The 12,307-nt window shown below is 46.6% G+C and overlaps 1 protein-coding gene across 4 annotated transcripts in view; it reads right to left on the bottom strand.

Annotated features, from left to right (window-relative positions):
• The window catches only part of Rapgef4 (Rap guanine nucleotide exchange factor 4), a 260,996-nt gene that overhangs the window by 65,833 nt on the left and 182,856 nt on the right, over positions 1–12,307 (bottom strand). For 3 of the 4 annotated variants that reach the window (XM_005346569.3, XM_026778805.1, XM_013345880.2), the window contains 4 exons: positions 9,963–10,016; positions 9,546–9,652; positions 6,596–6,717; positions 4,808–4,991 (listed from right to left, as the gene is read on the bottom strand). In XM_005346569.3, coding sequence (XP_005346626.1) covers positions 4,808–4,991; positions 6,596–6,717; positions 9,546–9,652; positions 9,963–10,016 — 467 coding nt within the window. The remainder of the gene's footprint in view (positions 1–4,807; positions 4,992–6,595; positions 6,718–9,545; positions 9,653–9,962; positions 10,017–12,307) is intronic. The other variant, XM_005346570.3, reaches the window with a different exon arrangement.

The following is a 12,307-nucleotide window of genomic DNA, read 5'->3' as shown; positions in this document are numbered from 1 at the left end:
CCACCACCAATAATAATAATAATAATAATAATAATAATAATAATAATAATAATAATAATAATAATAATAAATATTTTAAAAGACAAGTTTTGCTAATTAAGAAAAAGCACACAGGCCCCCAATGTCCCCCTAACAACTGTATAGAGCATCCCGTCGGCAGGGCTGTTGGGCATTAGAGCCACCAATTGGCACGGGTGGACAGCCTTTGCCTCTTCCCAGTGCTCATTTGCTTTCCAGACTCAGATGCCTAAAACCTTTCACTGATCACATAAAATAAGAGAATTGCAGTTTATGAGTTTCAGGCCCATTTGGAAGACAGCAGAACATGCTATCAACTTTCGATATGGCGATCTAATTTTCCTGTGCTGTCCTCCCCACCCCCGCTCTTTCCAGGCTCAGTGGATTTCTCTTTTAGGAAGTTTCAGAAGGGCATAACTCGAATGAGATTTGAGAAATACAATCTTCATTTCTCTCCCATGGCAGGCCTCCGTGAGACCCCTGTAAAGAGTGGGACACAGTGTCTCTCTCTTCATGGAGGGAGCAGAAAGGCTTGACGGCAGGAGAATCCTGCATCCGTGAAGCCTCTTTGTTTCCAGGTGGCTCCACCTTTTACAGTATGGTATCCACCTGGCCATCTCTGTATCTTTTGGCCCATGGCTTCCTATCCAAAGTGCCTGCTTCAGTTGTACCCAAATGCCCTCATCCGCGAGGAAGCACTCTGCTGTATCTGTGTGTGCAGAGTAACCTCCTGCATTCAGGCTTATAAACAAAGCGAAGTCAAAACAATAAGCTCTGAGAGTTCATTTGTGTTTGATGGCCCTGTCTCAATGCTACAACAACAGCACTGTCAGCTTGTCACCGTTCTGCAGCATTTGCCCCCAAATGCCACGCAGGTCCACACCTGCGCAACCACGATGGGCATTGTGAGCCACTCTGTCTGCCACCACATAAAAAGCTAATTTCACATTCAGAATGTATGTTTTTTTTCCCTTTCAATACCAATAGCAACAAGAGTGTGCCAAAAAAAAAAAAAATTCCCCCTGAAGCTCTATTCTGTTTTTTAAACTGCGGAACATTCTTTCATAGTTTGACAGTTGAAATGCTGCAGTTAATGTAATAAACAGAGAATTTTTCTAAGTAGCCTGTCAAAACAAGTGACACTTTTTTTTTAAGCTAGCGAGTCTCAGCCTCAGAACAATGGGAAGTACCTTTCAAAGCAACATCTTCATTATACAATCAAATTCTCAAAGTAATCTTCTCATCAAAGAATATTGTGTTATTTCTTTCCCAGTAATTATCAGAGTTCTGCAACCTCTCTGGCAGTGGTGACTATCACAAGTGCAGCTGTGCTGAGTTCAAAAACTGGGGTTCTTGGCCCCGCTGACATACAGCCAACACATGCCGTGGCTCCGAGTTTCTCAGTTACTTGGCGGTGTGTACCATAAGGAGCCAACTGCCCCAGGACCCACAGAGATGGCCTCAGTCTCCAAGAGCAAAGTGCTTCGTTGGTCCCTTCAAGAACAGACCGGGTGCGGGTGATTCTTGATCAAACTGGCTTCTTTTCTTTCCTCTTAAATAGAATCAAGTGAGATTACCAATGATTACTAGAAAATTGAAAAATAACTAACCAACAAACAGAGGGGTGTGTGTGTATGTGTGTGGTTAGAACTTGAGTGTCTATCTCTCAGAATTAGATTCCTTATTTGTCACTTTCCCATCCTTAAGAGCTGTCATTCAAATGGGAAGAAAGTACATAAGCCTAAAGAAGCATCGCTGGTCCAATCCCAATGATTGTCAAATTAAGAAAAAAAAATGCTGGGAAGATGCGAAGAAAATCCCAAGTCATACGTCTTGGACTATCAGTGATTGCTTTTTTTTTTTTTTTTTTGAGACAGAATCCCCGTATGTAATCCAAACTGGCCTGAAATTTGCTACATTGCCCAGGATAGCCTCCAGCTCCAAATCTTCCTACCTAAGCCTCTCGAGTGCTCAGACCCAAGGCCTGTGCCACAACACCAAGTGCAAACCTGCTGTTCAATAGCCAGAGTTTGGGGAATCAATGTTTCTTGAAGACTTGAGTATCTAGGGTTCATGCAATTCACTGGATTGTGGACGAAAATGGGAACAACACCATCTCTCCTTGGGGGCGCTGGGAAGTGAACTCATACCTTCGCTTACACGTGCTAGACTGGTGGACCCTATTTCTAGGGATGACTCATGAAACCTAGGCCAGAAGTCTCGAGCATACAGCACGTACTCAATAAATGTCTGGCCCATTGACTCTGACTTGGGATTGCTTCTCTCATTGGCTTACAGACTCCTCAAAGGAGCAGTTACTCTTTCTACATTTTAATCCACTTGGTAAGCTCTTGAAAAGAAGTCTTAGTGAATTCGACGGCAAGAAAGAGCTGAGAGGGAGGCTTGGCAGGGGCTCTGAACTCACTCAGTCATTCAAAAATGTTTATTGATGGCTTCCTTGTTGGGGACAGTGGTGGTTTGAAAGAAAATGGCCCTGATAGGGAGTGGCACCATTAGGAGGTATGGCTTTGTTGGAGTCAGCATGGCCTTGTTAGAGGGAGTGTCTAATTGTGGGGGCAGGCTTTGAGGTCTCCTATGTTCAAGCTACACCCGGTGACACCATTCGTTTCCTGCTGCCTGGATCAAGATGTAGAAGGATCTCAGTTCCCTCTCCAGAACCATGTCTACCTGTATGCTGCCACATCCCACCATGATGATAATGGACTAAACCTCTGAACTATAAGACACCCCAATTAAATGTTTTCCTTTATAAGAGTTGTTGTGGTCATTGTATCTCTTCACAGCAATAGAAACCTCATCTAAGACAGGTACATAGCCTGACTATTTCACACCAGGGAAACCCTCCCCACAGTATAGAATGCTAACACACACTCCCTTGTCCATTATAGGATGTCGTACAGCCCTGATTGCATCCTTGCTCATGGGTCTCGAGCTATCTTCTGCTCACACAGAGCTCCAGAAAGAAGGCACACCCTCATGTTCCTGCTTAACTCAACCCCAGAGCATTCAGAACAAGTTAGGTGGTCAAGAAGTGCTGGCGAACAAGGGGTTAATGGAGAAAACTGGCACTGTGTGATTGCCTTTCACAGACTCCCAGTGTCTGGCTGCTTCTCGGTGGGCGAGAAAGCAAATGTGCAGGGCAAATGCGGCAGGGATCCTTGACATTGGATGCCTTTAGTATCCCTAGAGTCTTCACCACCATCCAACGGATGCCCACAGCCTGTGTGGCCACTCGTGTTCTGACAACCCAAACATCTCCATGCATTTAGGGGATGCCTCAGTCGGACTCAGAACCTCAGAATGATGGCGGCTTGAATGGACGTGACAGCAAGGAAAACAGAAAAAAAAAAAGAGAGATGAAGCCAGGAGAGATGAAGAAGGACAGATGGTGAGTGAACTGGTCAGGAGGAAGGGGAACAGTCTGCCTGGAAAGAAATTGTGGTTTCTGAGGCCATTATTTATTTGATTTCCACAGCCCCGGGGAATTCTTGTGCCCTCAGCCATCCTCCCCATGATCCTGCAGGGCAGACAGAGCACAAATTGGCTGGGCAGCTTCCTTGGACCCCCACTCCTGCTTAGGTCGGTGCAGCTTTGGCTTTTCTATTTGATATTTTGGATCCTTCTATTCAATTTCTGTTTGAAAGAAGGGGATTGAGGCTGAAAGAGCTGAAAACCATGGTTCTAGAGTTAAGGATGATAGTACCAGCTGGGATGAGGGGAAAGGCCTTTGAAATGCTCTGTGTAGAAGATTAAGCCCCAAGAGAGAGTTTGGACAAAGGGGACACGGTGTGACAAAAATGACATGTGTTGAAAAGCCCATGCGGCCTGGAGTATGGGCCAGTGAAAGTGAAAGTGTCCTGGGGAAAGGAGATAAAGCTGCCCTCAGAGGCCATTGTGAACTGGTCCAAGGGGCAGTTGCTGGGGAAGTCCATCTGATGGGCAGCTCTCGCTTGGAAAGTGCCCAGTGGACATAGCAGATGTAAAATCGAATGTTCTTGCAGAGACCCGAGCATAAAGGAAGGTCGGCCGAGCTAGTGGTTCAGGGTTGGCATCCATAGCCGCCTGGCACTGGCTGTATGGTGGAGGGGGCTTCGTTTCCAGCATGAAGCAGCAGCCTGTGTGTGGGGTTTCCCAATCTAGTGCCAAGCCACCTTGACTGCAAAGGTTTCCCTGAGAAAGACTGGGAGCGACCATGTGCTTTGCAGGCCATGGAGCAACAACAGAATGCCTGGGGTCTAACAGGAGCTTCACACTTTTCTTCTCTGACCTAATTAAATACCTCAAGGTTGTCAGCTTGTGGCCAGCTGTGGCAGACAAGGGGGCTTCCAGCTGCCTCACTGACTGAATGGCAGCCATGAAGGAGTTTTACCAAAAGAAGGAATGAATGATTTAATGAATGAAAGAACGTAACATGGGCATGGGAGCTTTGCTTCTGGGGTACTTGCCCTCTAGAACTATGAAGAATGGGGCTGCCTCAGTCTGGCATAGAAGCAGAAGAGTTTCTGCTTGCCATTGGCAAAGCCCATTAGTATGGGAGCTGGTTTGATATCCTGAGTCACCTGCTAAACTCACATGAGTGGACAGTGGAGTTTGGGGAGGGAATCGAAGTTTAATAAAACAGTGGCAAATGCCACCGTGGTATCACCCCCTTAGTCATCCCTCCTCTGACGTGAGGGATGGCCAGGACTTCTGCCACCAGTCCGCACCCCTCCCTGGATGTGCATGCGGCAGCCTGGGACAACCAGGCGAGCCGTGAGCTCCCACTTACGGTTTGCGCAGGATCATCCTCATGTGGGCATCGGGGCCCATCTGAGACAGCAGCAGCATGGTGTCCTGGAGCTCCTCATCACACTCCTTCTTCTCCTCGTCAGTAGGCAAAGGGGCATCCTCATGCTCGTCATCCAGAAATCGATAAAATAAATATTTGTCTTGGAAATGGCGCTCCTGGTCCACTGTGGGAAACATAGAGGCCAGGGTCAGCTGAGGCTTGAAGCTATGACCCACGGCTCGCTGGCAGGAGTACAGGGCCGGAGTCCTGCAGGACAGCCATGCAGCGGCTCAGTTGGGAGCCTGAGTCCTTCGAACTCCACCTCACTCAGGCTAGAAGCCCAGCCGTCTGTCTACAGCCATCTGAGCCACAGCCTCCTGGACCCACCCGATTCTGCCTCCCTGAGCCTCCTGTGGGCACCTGCCAGCTTTTTTAGAATGAGTGTGCAATGCCTTGGTGGCATTTTCTACAGTGTGGGGCGTGTGTCCCAAACTGGTAAACTCACTGTCAGAGCTTGCTTGTGGACTGGCTTTGGGAGTGCGGTCTTACAAGAGGCATTCCTTTGGGAGGTCAGAACTTAAGCTTTTATTGCTCTATGTACCCGTTAAGACACAGTTTTTTCCCCACTTGGAGGGGGAAAAAAAAGGTTTACAAGAACACAAAGATCTGAACAAAGCCAAGCAGATCAAGCTTCCAGGCCATAGATTCCTCGAAGGAATTGGTGGTCATTTTTTTCTAGTTTCGGTTTCCAGAAAGCCATTCCCTCACTTTCTTTTGGCAAAGCTGGGGAACTCAGACCCAGGAACTCACACATCCTAACTAAGTGATCAATAAGATTCAGGTCTCTGTTAGAAAAGAAGGTGGGCTGGGCTAGAACCCCTCATCTAAATGTCTAGAAATCACTTAGTCCATCTATAGCACGGACCGTCAAGATAAAAGACAAAGAACAGTGGTAGACCCTGGCGGAACCCTGGAATAGGGATGGCAGCAACACATGGGCATTATTGCAGCACAAGGTGCTTAGACCCCATCCCAGACCTGCAAAGTTGGAATCTGCTTTGAGCAAGAGCCCCGGGTGATTGGCACGCACATGTGCAATGGACGTCTGAGGAAACTGGAACAAAATTTTTCTCCCACATTCCCAGATGCTGGCGGATGAAACGGCTGATTTGAATATTTTCATGTTTAGAAAAGTGGGCTTTAAGCAAGTGGTGTGAGCAGTTCAGCAGCAGTCACACCCCGGCCCTGAATAGCTCTTCTGTTCAGCGAGAGCTGGGGCAGTTACTAGAGACGGCAATTGCAGCGCACAGCTCTGATTTTAAACATGGCCATCCGGCGGGGATACAAATCGGCTCTCCCAGACAGCGGCGCAGTGAAAAAAGCAGCTTCTGAATTCATTACTAACTCTTGTGTCATCAGCCCGGCCACACATTCCACTGCTCTTCCATCCTGCGCCTGCCTCGGGACCGCGGTGCAATGCTTGGAATCTAATCACACCATCAATGAACCATGAATGCAAACTAATAAACATAATTGGAGCTGATGCACTCTGGTTGCAATTTCATTTTCCTTTCCTTCGGTCTCGGAAGTTAGGAAGGTACAGTGGTGGAACGTGGCAATCAATAGCATCCGCTCGCCGCATTTGTATCGCTAAATGAAGATGCTAGCGTGGTGGTTCCTTAAGGAGATCATCATTCTCTCTAGCCCTCTGAGAATGCAGCAGTGCTTACCCAGAGCAATACACTTCACATGACTTGAGAGTTTTGCAGAGCCTGGGGCCCATCTTACCGTGGTTGAGGACGCCGTCTTCCAGCAAGACCTGCCACATGCCAACAGCTTGAGTCCGGGAGTGAACACAGGACGTTTGCTGTATCATCCAGTCTACCAGTTCAGTCCCGACACAGCATTGTCTAAAGGGGATGGATGAGACAAAGGATGGAAAAGTCACACCCCTTTGCGGAGAGAGTGCGAGATCGCCTTCAAGAGGAGAACCTTCCGAAAAGCGTGGTACCATAAGCAGTATCAAGGAAAAGAAAGCGTTTTTTTTTTTTTTTTTAGGGATATAGCCTTATTAGGCTCTTGCACCAGCTATCTAAGCAGGGTCGTGTAAATAAAAGAACACTAGAAGACAGAGCACCAAGCTACTCAAAGGGCTGCTAGAGGGAAAATATTACCCTCCCTTCTAAGTCTAACACTGAGCTGGCCCTGGGACAGCTCAGGGTGAGGGCTGCTGGGAGAAAGAAGCAATTAGCAATGCAAATCTTCCCGAAAAGGTTCTGTGTCATGAGCATTACCGTGTCCACAGAATCTGCCACCTAACAACACCAGATGCTCCCTGCACAGCCATGTGTTAGTCCCAAAGCTGTCCCCTGGTGTGGGCAGACAGGCTATGTGTGTTAGTTAGGAGACACACAGTTATACACTTATGTATTAGGAAACTCTGAGGAAGGTGAAAACAGGGCCGGTGTTACTCATGTGTACAAGGAGGAAAGTGCAGTCCTGAAATGCTAGGGACAGATCTCAAGGGACAGTGGAATAGGGCAGGGAGGCCCAGAGCAGATGGCGGCCTGCAGCTGGGCCTGACTCATTGGTGGCCTCGCTTGGCAGGCCAAGAATGGGACCGCCTCTGGGGATGAGCAGAGGCGGGGCCAAACCTGAAGAACTCTAGCATAAACTGAAGCAGATTCCTTGTCCCGGGCCACTGGGAAAAATCCTGAAGTGTTGGAGTTATTGAGTTTTCTACTCATTAACTATGTGACTTTGGCCATCTCTCTGGTTCTGTTTCCTTCTCTGTACGGTAAGGGAAGAACAAGTGATGGCCTTGCAGGCCTTCTCCAGTTCCAATATTCTAGAATCTCAGAAATCTATCAGTTCTTGGGATGCAGTGACCCTCACCCAGGGAGGACGGTTGGGAAGGCCAGCTCTACTCATCTGTCACAACTTCAAAGGGTGAAGAAACACCTACATCTTCACTCTGAAGTAACCAAATACTTCTGAGCTAAACATACAAAACAAACATTTCTCTTATAATTTGGTAGATTATTAGTGGAAAAGTTCTTATAAAAGTATAGAAATAAATTTTATTTGGCTTTTAATTCAATGATTGCTCTTAAAAAAAAAAAGCAACAAAGCTGATTAAGAGCATTGAATTTCTAGGAGAGGCACAGGGACTTTGGAGCCAGAATGCACAACAGGGGTACATAGCAGAGTCCTTGGGTATCATTTCCGCTAAATGACACCTAATCAGAACTGCCTGTCATCCACTCTAGCATAGTGGTCATTGGGATGACACTGGATCTGGCAGGACCTCAACTCTCTGATAAGGAAGCAGACACACAATGGGATAAAGAGCAGGAGGGAGGAGACGGAGCTTGCCAGCACGGATCAGGGGCAAGAACTCAGACTGCTGGGCTTCCAGTGGAGCCCACTGGTCATCACCAACAGATCATCAACTTATGTCACAGGGTGTGGAGCAGATATAACACCTCCGTGTCAGGGATTTAAGTCTCTGCAGGATGGCATCAGGAAGAGATCAGTTTCTGACTTCCCGTTTCCAGGATGTGTCACCAAACATGACATATTTAATGGAATTTCCCCAACACGAGTCAATAGTTGGGCGAGCATACTCACATTTTAACGGGAAAAAAATTAACTAGAACATTCAACGAATAAGATCTTTTCAGCCATGTGAGCTTTTAAGATCCATGTAAAGCAAAAGAGCCAAAGGGCTAACGGGGTTGAACTCTGGGGACATGTAGCACAAGTGTTTTAGTTTTGTTTGGCTTTGTTTTAAATCTTGACTTTCCTTAGAACTATACTGCATGAGCCACAGAGTCCAGGCAGATTAGCTTTGAGGGCTGCGGAACAAAACTGAGACTCTGGAAGAGGCGGTGAAAATATGGTTCTGGGGAGCTGGCTCAGTGGGCATCTGCCCCACAAGCGTGAGGACCTGAGTTTGAATTGCCAGTGTAAAAAGCACATGCCTGTCACTCCTGTGCTGTGACAGGAAGAGACAGGGAATCTTGGGGGCTTTCTGGTTGCCAGCCCAGCTCCAGGTCTAGTGAGAGACCCTGCCTCGAAGGAATAAGATGGACAGAGACTGAGCAGGTCACCCAGTGTCCTCCGACAGCTTCAGCAAGTACACACCTGCCCCCTGCCAGGTTAAGTAGCTTACTAACATAAAACTTCACTAGAAAACAAACTCCATAAATGATTATATATATTTTGTTCACTTCCGTATACATAGAGCTTGTAACACTATGACTTAAAAATTAAATTAAAAAAAATTTAAAAAAATCACTGAATTTAGAGATCAACCATACTTGGTGTAAAACTTGCTTGTGTGCTCTCTGGACACAGGACTTAGTGAAGGGACACTATTTGCTCTCTTTGCCCGGGGTCAGTTTTGTCATCTGGGAAATGAACACATACCCAGATACGCCTTTCTGAAAGGGATGCGGTGGAGATAAACTTCATGATCCCATGTGGGAAGTGGCGTGGTGCCACCCTTGGTGTGTAAGAACTGTGTGAGTGCTAGCTGAACTTAGTAGGGCCACCAAAAGATGCTAGCAAAAAACACAGGGGCTCCTTCTCTTTGTTCATGCCTGCACACATCAGCTTGCAGTGTTGGGGCTAAAACATGTGCAGGCTGGAACCCCGGGGTTTATAACAGGCTATTTGTCCCACTTTTATAAAACATGAATTGGAGGGGCCAAGCCGTGAGGGTGAACAAACATACCTGTATGTCTTTAGGTGGTATTTTCTGTCTCTTATCATGTGGGGTGCTCGAGAGAGAATGGCAATTCGTAAGATTTTCCCAGCTCGGAGGATCTTCTCTGAAGGGACCTGGGTTTTAATCAGATGGGAGGAGAAGAGGGGAAAGCAGAGTTTACGGAAGGGAGTAGACCCAGTGAAGTCTTCAACTGCTTTCTAATCAGAGTCCGGATAGAAAAACACAACTCACTCATACATATTTACATTGCTCACTCATGAGACATGTCACTGTTATGTTGAGAACTGAGACACGCTGCATATTTATTGGCTCTGGGGAGGGGCTCTGAGGGGCCTTGACTTGACGCTCTGACACAGGAACCACCTCCAGTGGTACTTAAGAAGCGAGCTTGGATGGCTCATCAACCCACCTACGTCCCATTACCTTGGTAATGGTGTTAGCAGGACGGAGAGGAACGTGAGGTTCAATGAGAGGTGTCTGAAAAATAAAATGTTAAGGCAAAAGAAAATTAAACAAAAAATTCAGTAAAGAAAATTATGGGTTGGGGATAATAAGAAACACCAATTTTTATGAAACTCAAAATAGAATTTAGAGAGAGAGAGAGAGAGAGAGAGAGAGAGAGAGAGAGAGGCCGCCTAAAGAACTTGAATGCACAGGCATTCAAAGGGCAAAATTGGACCATTCAGTTTGCCAACATTTAAATATAAATTGTTTATAAAAAATGAAAAAAAGAACCAAACAGGAATGATTTAATGTTCATAGGCTCAATGAGAAGGAAAAAGGCAGCTGGTTGAAGCATAACAAACACCAGAGCAGGGAGAAAGCAAACAAGGTAAACAGTCAGAGGTTACAGTGACCTGCCCTGGGCTGTGGATAAAGTATTGATTTGGGGTGGGAATGCTCCGTTCCCTGTTCTCTTGTGCAGTTAAGACTCTTTCTTGGTAGTGATTTTTTTTTTTTGTTTGTTTGTTCATTCATTGTTATTTTCACATGTAGCTTCCTGCACTCAAGCTCCCAGAACCCAAGGGAGGGAGGCAGCTGCTGTGCATCTCTTTCCTGAGAAAACTGCAGCTTTCAAGTGTCTATGCAAGTCAGATTAGCTCCAGGACCTAGCTGGCACTCTTCAGACAGAATGCAACACATTCTGTGGATGGATGTGTTGCATCTGAAACAATGGAGAAGTCCAGTTTCTATAAAATGGTAACCCCCAGCCTTCATTATCTCACATGTCTAACAATGACCTTTCCAAATATGTCAGGTCAAAGGTGAAAGAGTCATGGATACAATGTTAAAGGTGGTGGAAGAGTCACGGATACAATGTTAAAAGTGGTGGAAGAGTCATGGTTACAATGTTGTTTGTGACACTTTTGAATAGCTTGATTTGATCTGATTCCTTTGGCGCATTAGTAGTCTGGGGTTCCTTACCTACATCCCCCAAAGATGCACACATCTTTATGCCCAGAACCTGCACGTATGGGGTTACATGGCAAAAGGATGCTGTGGGCGTGGTGATCACAATGTGGAGACCAGCCTGGTGTTTCTGAGGGTTGTGTTATCAGATGCAAGAAGGAAAGGCAGAGTCAGCACCCAACAGCGGAAAGAGGAGGAGTTGGCAACTCAGGGGCCTTGAAGCTGGAAAAGGCCAGGATCCAAAAGCACAGAAGTCTTCCCAGGGGAACAGACAAAAGGAAAAAAAAGAGCCCCCTTGAGTCTCTGAAAGCAGCATGATCTTGTTGAGCCTCCATTTTAACCCAGAGGCTCACACTAGAGGTCTGGATCACAGCAGGGAGGGCTCATTGATTTGATTATCTCAGTGAGTGACAGTTTGTTATGACGGCCCCCAAGCACTGACATAAAGATTAACACACTGTATAGCAACACCTTCCTGCCTTTTGCGAATAGGAGTTAATTACAGCGAAAATACATTGGTGAGTTCATTTCTACTTCTCATTTAAAACACTTAACCACTGAGGGAGATGAAGGTCACTCATAGTTTTAAGAAACGTTTTAAACCTCAATGTGAATATACACACATGAACATTATATTTGGCTTTTATCAATGGCAAATTTTGGACGGGCTGGTGCTTTTAGCATTATAAAAGAGTTAAAGGGGTAAACGAACACTGAACTTCAAAAACCAGCAGAGATGAACCATAGATTTGCTTCTAAGACTGTCTCCTTGAACTCACCCATTTCAACATTTTCTTCCTGTGACTGGCATCCATCCGGCAGACCCCACCCACTGAAATGCACGGTGTGTCTGCAGCATGCCACTTAGAACAAGCATAGACCAAAGGATATTAATGTGGTGTAATTCAAAATGGTGAACCCTGCCAGCTCCCGTGTTCTTTACAGTAGACCTGCTAGTGGGCGAGAGGCTGAGACCAGGTAACTCCCGTTCTCAACACAGAACATTGGCCAGCCAGGGAAACAGGGCTATCGTCCGTCAGGTCCCTGGAAACACACAGCTGAAGCTGGCTGTGAACTTCCCAGTTATGAACTTATGAACTCCAGTGATGATCCAGTGATCCTGTCCCTGCCATACACCGGTGGCTTCGTACACCTGTGAGGCTTCCTGGCTACAGATCTAAATGTAAAAGCTTCTGGTTGTTCCAGAAAATGATGCTAGGAACCCGTCCCTTCTTCCCGTTCTAGAAGAGGTCTAGAAGCCAGGCGGTGGTGGCGCACGCCTTTAATCCCAGCACTCAGGAGGCAGAGGCAGGCGGATCTCTGTGAGTTCGAGACCAGCCTGGTCTACAGAGCTAGTT

Source organism: Microtus ochrogaster, chromosome 4, assembly GCF_000317375.1.
Source record: "Microtus ochrogaster isolate Prairie Vole_2 chromosome 4, MicOch1.0, whole genome shotgun sequence".
Lineage (NCBI taxonomy): Eukaryota > Metazoa > Chordata > Mammalia > Rodentia > Cricetidae > Microtus > Microtus ochrogaster.
Note: the sequence above shows the minus strand (reverse complement) of the source record. Positions and strands in the feature narration are given on the sequence as shown.